The following is a 9,376-nucleotide window of genomic DNA, read 5'->3' on the forward strand; positions in this document are numbered from 1 at the left end:
AGGCCCTTGAAACTGTAGGAGAGTTGCCTGCCTGACTGTAACCCTGGCTCCCCTGCTCCCTGTGATGTCCACCCCTTCTTCCCTGGAAGCACCTAGGCAGCTGACAAGCCTTCTCACTAAAGCTTGTTTTACCTGGAGAGAATGCTTCAGAGAAACCTAAGTTTGTAGTTAGACTGTGGCAAAAAAGAAAAAGAATGTATCACCTTCAGTTACAATGACAGTTGGTAGTATCCTGGGCATTTTAACAGCACATTTTTTTAAATTAAATAGGCCAAGGTAGACTTTTTTACTGGTACTTATCCTTCTGAGCACAAACTTAGCAAAAGCACTGTGGTTTTCAAAAGACTTCAAAAAAGCACAAGTAGAGATTTTCAAAGACTATCAGAGTAGCACATTCTCCTGAAAGATCTTTGGAGATATCATCTCTTTCCCACTTTGGCAACTGTAAGATCCATTCCCTTATTACCTTTTTAAAATTATATAATAGACCAACAGGGAATTAAAGCAGATCTGGGAAATTCTAACAGTAAAGCAGTTTTAGCCATTAAGCCAAATATTAGGATATAATATCATACCTTAGATCTCCAGAATTCATAAGCCCAACAACTTACTCTGGTCTTATTCCCTCCAGACGTGCTCCCACAGCCACCTTCCATGACAGTAAGCATAACATTGTGCATGTGCATTTTGATGCAACCAGGGGGTGGTTACTGACTTCTGGAACTGACAAAGTTATTAAGGTAAGATACTATCTTATTAAGTTTTCCAATTTGGAACTTTACAAATAGAGCATGTAGGGCTCTGTTCAGGTTATCCCTCACATGAACGTTTTTGAGAGCCTCTTACATGAATGGATCTAACATGCAGGGGCAGCTCCTCTATGTGGTACGTATTCTTTAAAATAATAAGTCATTCTGAGCAGTCAGAAGAGTAGCACAGAAGAGAAGAATTGTAAGCATTCAGCATAGGGAGATGGAATTTCAGGGGAAGGTCTCATGAAGCTAATGAGTTTGAGCTAGTTATTGAATGGAAGATAGAACTGGAATAAGCCAACAGATGGTAAACAAGATCCTTCCCACTAAGATCAATTAACCTAAGAGCATTCATCCAAGGCCTCTCTGAGAACTGTAAAGACTACATGGATTTGGTACTACAGCAAAGGCCCTAAACAGCAGGGGCCATCTTGTGTCATATCCTATCCCAACAGCAAGATGAAGAGGCTAAACAGAATATTTCAACCAGAGGCCATGGTTCCCTTATTTTTGACTTTTATAGAATTGTTTGGAAGATTAAATGAGAGGATATTGGAAGAATACAGTATGTGCTTAGTGTCTAGCCCTTTGTCCTTAATATATCTGATCTGTCTTTATTCTCCATTAGCTGAAGATAAATATCAGGCTGCTCCTAAGTTTTCGAGCTTTATAGATGTAGAAATCATGTTAGTGAAGTATGTAGTTGCTTGCTAGAAGAAAAAAAATTCACTTGCGTTCAGTTCTAAGGATTGTTCATCCTTCATACATATTTATCTTCTTTCTCTCTTTACAGTTGTGGGATATGACCCCAGTAGTGTCATGATGGCTACCCCAGGAATCAGAAAAATAGCATTTACTAAAGAAACAGTTGTCCTAATCTGAATCAGTACTGGAGAAGTGAAGCAGACGTGTGAGCAGGAAGAGAGCTAAAAACCCTAGGTGAATTTGCATCTTACCTATGCAGTCAGTGGTGAACTAGTGAAAGAACATTTGCAGGGACTCGTCAACTTGTTCATATAATACAAAAGAAGATATTTTTTTATCATATGGCTTATACAGTCTGACCGTGCTACAGTGTTTTCACTATACTGAAAAATCTGTGTGGGATGTTTAATTTTTCAGTCTTCTGTCTTACTTAATGATTTGTGTATTGGAGAAATGAGGAAGGTATCTGGTTAGGGTATTTTGGTTATTAGAGAGTGGTTTCCATGTGTTTTGCTTTCTGTTTTTAACCTCAGCATGTTTTGTAGACATCTTTTTCTTTGTCTTCATGTGCCCATACCTGCTTTGCAGCAAAGAGTATGTATGTATTTCACTGTTTGTTCCCACTATCTCTGCCTTCCTGTCTTCAGTGGAGAGAGTGCGGATCTACCAGCTGAGTTCTTGAATCACCTGAAGATTGACTCAGCCCCGTTGCCTGACTCACTCATTCTCTTACGGAGTAGCAATGACTTTGTATTTCTTCCTGTTGTCCCTGTCTTCCCACATTAGAAGATGCTATGAGAAGCCGCTCCCAGCCATTGTCATCCCAGGGGATGACTACAACTGAGAGCGTCAGCCGTCAGTGCCTGGATCTTTTAGAACTCACTTGAGGCTTCCTGAACCTTTTATGCTTTGTGTTTTTTTTTTTTTTCTCTCTCTCTTATTTTTTTGGGGGGGATATAGCTGTCCCTTACTAATCATATCAGAACAAAACAAAAACTTATGTGCTTCAAAAACAAGTGTTTTATAATGCTTTTTTTACCCCTGTGTGACATCATCTCAGAACTTGAATTTTCATTACTTTATAAACCTTCCTTATTCTTTACCATTTATATTCTGCTTCACTTTAAAAACAAGATAAGCATCTGTATCCTAATGTATTTCACCAGAACTATTTAAATGCTTTCATAGTAAGACTGTAGGTGGTCTGTTGTAAAGGTACTGAAGCCTGCAGCTCAGGCTCTTTTCCTATTGGGAACATAAAAGAAGACTTTCGAAAATGAACTTGAAGAATTTGTCTAAGGGAATCCAGTTAAGCTTGAAAAATATGACTCACTTCAAGTTATTGAACTCCTTATTAAAAATCTTTTTGGGGGGCTGGGAGTTTGGCCTAGTGATAGAATGCTTGCCTAGCATGCATGAAGACCTGGGTTTGATTCCTCAGTACCACATGGAAGTGGTACTGTTGCTCAAGTGGCAGAGCTCTAGCCTTGAGGAAAAAAAAATCCAAGCACAGTGCACATGCCCTTAATTCAAGCTCCAGGACTGGGCTCCCCCCCCCCAAAAAAAAAAGACACTTTTTTTTAAGGTGGGAGTTGGTAACTCCTGCCTGTAATCCTAGCTGCTCCGAAGGCTGAGATCTGATCTCCAATTAACCAGGAAAAGAAAGCCAGAAATGAAGCTGTGACTCAAGTGGTAAAGTGCCAGCTTTGAATGAAAAAGCTAAAGGATAGCACACAAGCTCTGAATTCAAGCCCCAGAACTGGCACACATACAGACAAAACAAAACAAGAAATGCTTCACCTAGGAAAATAGAATTAAAATTAGCTACAAGCATGTACTAGATACCTGTTCCACTCTAAGCACTTTGCACATCTAACACTTGAGTCCTCTCCTATGTCAGGAATATCAGGGATCACCAAGTCTCTTGAGCATCACCAGATTAAATAAAGTCTTGCAGACAAACAGGCCAATTGCTTTCCCTTTCCTGTCTATGCCCTACCTCCAAAGTATCTTATTCTTATTTAACAGCTTTTTGGTGATGGTAGTAATTGAGCAAAATTGAAATCTTCTCTATTATTTTTCTTCCTTTCTTGGAAAGTTGGTTTATTTGTTTTCTCCTCGTGAGCATGTTACTTTTCTCAGCCAGGAAAGTACTACAAGCTATACATGATAATACCCATAAGATTGACCAAGTACACTGGTCTGGGACATAGGGCTTCCTGGAGCTCATTCCAATGGCCTAGTATAGACAAGCAGAACCCATGTGTGTCCCCATGCAGCTGGGACCCATGACAGCCATCACCCGAGATAAGAACCTGATTATCACACACACACACACACACACACACACACACACACGGAAGTCATCATCACCTGTCACTTCCCTGCCTCTCCCAGAGTGTTCCTATTTACATTCAGTCAGAGCCACTATAACTCTTTTTAGTCTTTTCTACATGGTTGCTCTGTAAGAAAGCTTTCAAAAGGGAATTTGATTTAAAATAGTCAAGTATCTATTTTGTGGTTTATTATGAGATCTGCAGCCACCTACCAAGTTGCATCGGATAGAGTACAGTGAATTGGAAATGAGTAATAGAAATTAATCACTGTGGGCTGGGAATGTGGGTTAGTGATAGAGTGCTTGCCTAGCATGCGTGCATGAAGCCTTGGGTTCAATTCCTCAGTACCACATAAACAGAAAAAGCTGAAAGTGGTGCTGTGGCTCAAGTGGTACAGTGTGAACCTTGAGCAAAAAGCTCAGGGGTAGTGCCTAGGCACTGATTTTCAGCCCCAGGACTTGCACCAAAAAAAAAAGTAATCACTGTGAATTTCCCTTTCTGAACTCTATAGCTTGGCCTGTACACAGAGAGGGAAAGCCAGTATTAGGGAGGCAGCAGCTTGGAATCCCAGCAAGCCTTGTGTGGATTCTCAAGTAGGCATAGATGAGTTCAGGCCTCTCGGGAAAGCTGATTGTCCCCATTATTCATATGCACACTGTGTCTTTCTGTTCTGTGACTCTGACCCTTCCCTCTAGCCACCTGCCTCTCAGCATTGCTATAGCCCAGCCCACAGAGCCTCTCAGAAGTTGAAACCACATGAAACCTCACCAGTAATGAGAATCATGATTGAAAACCACAGACACACAAAGGCATCCGTTGCTGTGCCCTTCTCTTTCCCCTTATAGTGTGACTGCTTAAATTTGATGAGAAGAGCTTAGCAAATAGTGTGTGTTTGTGGTACTGTGAATTCTGGTGATTTTGCCTTGTGTTGATCATTTTTGTGAGTCATAGAGAAGTATAGGCTGATGTGGGGTATAGTAATTGCAGGCTTGCCTGCTTGCACCAGCCCTTGATTTTTCTCCTATCCAGGTGAAAAATCTTAGTTTGTTTTATCCTGTTGAGTTTGTATTTTACTTACATTTTTTCCTTTATTAAACATATAGCAGTTTTGGCAAATAATGTCTAATATACCTATGTTGACAAAATTGCATATATCATACACAGAAAGTTCCATATTTGGTGGAAGAAAAACTATCTTCTGCTCTTGATTTCTCCACAAGAATGACATTACCAGAGCCTTCAGCTGCCTGGGTGTGTCTTCTGCCACAGGAGCAAAAGCAGTTTTAGAATAAGTACTTGGAATCTTTTTTTTTTTTTTTTTTGCCAGTCCTGGGCTTGAGCTCAGGGCCTGAGCACTGTCCTTGGATTTTCTCAAAACTAGAGCTCTACCACTTGAGCCTGAGCACCACTTCCGGCTTTTTTTCTATGTATGTGGTACCAAGGAATTGAACCCGGGTCTTCATGCATGCTAGGCAAGCACTTTAACCACTAGGCCAAACTCCTGGCCCGAGTACTTGGAATCTTATGTCATTTTATATGTGGTCAACCAACCATAATGTGTTTCTCATCTGATTGTTTGAATTATCCAAAAAATCCTAAAATCACAAAACTGGAAGGGATCTTGAGATCTAGAAATCTAGAATGTCCCAAATCTCTCCCTCAATCTCTCTCTCTGTCTCTGTCTCTGTCTCTGTCTCTGTCTCTCTCTCTCTCTCTCTCTCTCTCTGCGTGTGTGTCTCTATCTGTCTGTCTCTCTCTCTCTCTCCATCTCTCTCCACATATACCAGGCAGTTAGACATAGCTGAGTTGTAAACAAAAGAATCTGAAGGTCTTGGTGAAGTGGCTCACGCCTGTAATCCTACCTACTCAGGAGGCTCAGATCAGAGGATCGATTGAGGTTGAAGCCCCACAACTGACCAAACAACAACAACAAAAAAGAATCAGAAGGAATCTTCAAGGAACAATTGGTTTTGAATCAGCCTATTAAGGAGAAGCTCCCTGGCTTTGGGATAGGGCGTGTCTGGAACCTGCAAGTTTCCCATTAGGAGTGTCTTAGACACCACTTTTGGTTTAGCCTCGAGTTATGAGTGGGTGTGTACTATGTCAGGAGGCAGTTATTGCACTTCTTTATACACATAATCTCTTTTCCCCACCCATCACCCACCCACCCCGTGGCAAAATGGAAGTGGAAATGCAGGAGCCCTGGCGATGCGTGTTGCTGTATTTGCTGACACCTGTAGCATTTGTCCTTGTGGGACATGTTCTGAGGTTCGTTTTTTTTAAAGCATAATTAGCATTAATCCATAAAGCTTCAGTTTGGGCTTTAAGCAAAAGAAATAACTCTAAACTGTATCATAGTTAGTGGATATATATATATATTCATTAAATGAGACTCCTTTGGTTTTGCCTTTTCAGTATAGTTTAATGGCATATAAGTAAGCTTGTTCACCAAAATTGATATTTTTGAAGTGATAGCAAAACACTTGGCAAAATGTTCTTTTTTCCCTTCTATTAAAATGTCATGTTAGGTTAAATTTTTTCCTAGTATAAAAAAATATTAATTAGAAAACACAGAAATTTAGCATATTTTGAACATAAGTTATCTAGGTGATTCTGTAAATACTAGTCTGCAGATTCTTAGGACAAAAATCTCAAGAATTGGTGTCTGAAAATGACCAGTGTTATTAATTTTGGAGTCCTTCTTGGGTACACCTACCTTTCCTTGTATGTTGTGAGTAGAGTTCAAAGCAGGACATGCATGAGCCTTGCCTTGGAGGAACTTATTGTTCTTACTGTTGTTATCTGAGATAAGGCCTCACTGTATAGCCCAGGCTGTCATCAAATTTACTGGATTTTCTGCCTCTGCCTCCTGAGTGCTGGAGTTTACAGGTGTGTGCCATCATTCTCAGCTTCAGTACCTGCCAAGTGTCCTCTCTACACAAGGTTTGGAAGTCAACCCTGAGGTCACCAGGTCTCTCAGCACCCTCCCTGCTGTGCAGAGGCCTTGCAGACAAGCAGACAGGCCATTGCAGCACTGTGAGAAATGTAACAATGACAGTGTGGTTAGGTACCCTCAGTCTGTCAGAGAGGTAAGAGATATAGAAGAGGAAAAAAGTTGTGAATGAAGACAAAGGGTCAGAAGAGATGAATTGAGTAGGGAGAGAAAGAGAAATTTAGTGAGACAGTGTTAACAAGCCTGCAGTCTGGAATTTGGGGCACCAGGGGTTATGCAGCTCAACTGTAGGCCTGGAGCCAAGCCCTTGCAGCTATGAGACGCTTCCCCCTGGGAAGGTACGCACACAGCTCTCAGTGACAAGCTTGTTCACATGTTCACCCTATAATCAGTGCCAGTTTTGTTTCTTATTCTGCAGGGGAGCGGGGAGGAGGAATATCATGAATTGGTATGTGAAAATGAGCAATGTTATTAATTTCAGAGTCTTTCTAGCTGCTCTACCTTTCCCTGGGGACTGTGAATAGAGCTTGAAATCATGACATGCATGACTCTTGACCTGGAAGGACTTACAAGCCAATCCATAGAGAGGTGGTGCTCTCCTGCTGTTTTGAAAAAGGAAAGACCTTGACCCACTAGGGCAGGTAGTTGTTCTGCTCAGGGGTGGCATTGCAAGGACACACAATGCTGGAACATGACAGCTCATTCCAGTACAGTGTAAAATAGGCACAGTAAGTCCTCATTACAGGGTCACTCTCCGAGTGGAAGAGAAAAGATTTTCTCAGAGAAGTTAGAGTAAGAAGGGCTTGAGCAGCCACGCCCTAGAAAACCTGGCTCAGCCAAGGTAGGAGCAGCCCATGGTGGGCTTTTGAGCACCTATTTCTTACTATTGCATTGGTGGCCGTTTTTTCCAGGCCCAGGTCCTAAATGGCTTCTGGAACATCTGTGTTTGCATTTAAACTTTAGCTCACTGGGAAGCTGTGGCTCAAGTGGTACCTAGTGAGAATACAAGGTCCTGGAGTTCAAGACCTGATACCAAATAAACAAACAAATAGCAAGCTTTAGCTCAGCTGTTACAACCAAGAAACACATACCACATAGCAAGCTTCAGGGATTTTACTTTGCATTTTTGCCTTTTATCATTAACCTTCCCATCTTCAGGTCTAACACATATCATTGCCTAAAATGAGATCTGCCCTAAATTAGAATGGAGTCTCTCTTACACTTCTCATGCCAGGGAAGTTGTTAACAGACTGTAGGTAGGCCCTTGTCACAGATGTCTAAAAGAAGACTAGAGTTTAAAGTGAGGAATGATTTGATAATCCTTCTGAGGTCCCTTCCAGTCTTGTGATTCTGTGGTTCTGTGAATGTTGTTTATTACTGGCCTAAACATGTGACCTGACCAGTCACATGACTGACTTCTTATGGACAAATGAGACCACATTGCCTTGCCTTTTTTAGTTTCTAGCATATCAAGTGAATTTGTTTCCTAGATTTTTGCTACCTAGAGCCTAGTAGATTTGGTTTTAGAGAAATGTGAAAATGGAAGTTAATATGGTACATCTTATTGAAAATAGATACCTCAGCATGTTTGCCTTTATGAGTCATGAGTGACTTTCTTGAGAAAGAGAAATATTTGGGAATTGCAGGTAGGTTCAAAGGTTAGACTTGGAATCTGTCCTTAGTATTTATGATTCCTTTCTCTATTTTTTTCCTTGCTTCTCAAAGGTATATGAGAGAGTGAGCTATAACATAAAAGTGGAGGAGAAAAGAAAATGGTTTGAAAAAACTTTCACACACACACACACACACACACACACACACACATATACACACACAGATACATTTTATCATTTAAAAGGATAGCAGCCTTTGGTTGGAAAGTGTATGTTAATATACAGTATAGAACAAAACACTTGTGTCACTAACCATTCTTACTTGTGTATTTGTGTCTTAGGCCATTTGCCTTGCTTTGTAAAGGACTTGTTTCTCAAGTACTATCATTTTGCAAAAGAAAAACTGTTACTAACTGGACAACAGGGAAGGTGCTAGCCCCACGTCTGGGCCTGCTCACTGTGTATTCATAACCAGGGACCAGTCTCTTCCCTTCTGCCCAATAACTTTGAGTATACTTTTCTTTTTCTGGAATGAGGAAATTCTCCAAAGGGTCAGACTGAGAATGTAGTAAACCTGAGGCTGGCACAGACCCCTCTAGTATTCCCCACGCTCGGCCACACTGTGTTCCACCAGTCAGACCAGCCAGTCTCAACATGGAGCTCCTGAATGTGCTGAGGTGGTACCGAACATCCTGTGATGTTGAGATGTCCTGTATTCAAATGCTGCTGAACAATGTGGGTGTGCCCACTCTGCTCGTATTTCCCACTGTGCTGCCCCTAACTCCTAATGTATGTGTAGCCATTACCAATGTATGGCTCAGTGCTGAGAGCCTCCATGGTTCTAAATAAATGTCTGTGAACACCTACCTGCAGGCATGAGCCCGTCGTCGTCGTCGTCATTATTCATGTAACCACATACACACAACAACCCTGTTTGGTGCCACCCTTGTGGGGTCTGACTTGCTGGGGTAGGTACAGTGGAGAAGTTCCCAAAAGTTTCCAGCAACTGGCTGTCTA

The 9,376-nt window shown here is 41.4% G+C and overlaps 1 protein-coding gene across 5 annotated transcripts in view; it reads left to right on the plus strand.

Annotated features, from left to right (window-relative positions):
* The window catches only part of Wdfy2 (WD repeat and FYVE domain containing 2), a 229,439-nt gene extending 226,445 nt beyond the window's left edge, over positions 1-2,994 (plus strand). For all 5 annotated transcript variants that reach the window (XM_090342201.1, XM_090342199.1, XM_090342202.1 and 2 more), the window contains 2 exons: positions 632-740; positions 1,546-2,994. In XM_090342201.1, coding sequence (XP_090198327.1) covers positions 632-740; positions 1,546-1,575 — 139 coding nt within the window. In that variant the 3' untranslated portion in view covers positions 1,576-2,994. The remainder of the gene's footprint in view (positions 1-631; positions 741-1,545) is intronic.
* The last annotated feature ends 6,382 nt before the right edge of the window (positions 2,995-9,376 follow it).

This window comes from Megascapheus bottae, chromosome 11 (assembly GCF_031878675.1).
Source record: "Megascapheus bottae isolate mThoBot1 chromosome 11, mThoBot2.hap1, whole genome shotgun sequence".
NCBI classification, from domain to species: Eukaryota; Metazoa; Chordata; class Mammalia; order Rodentia; family Geomyidae; genus Megascapheus; species Megascapheus bottae.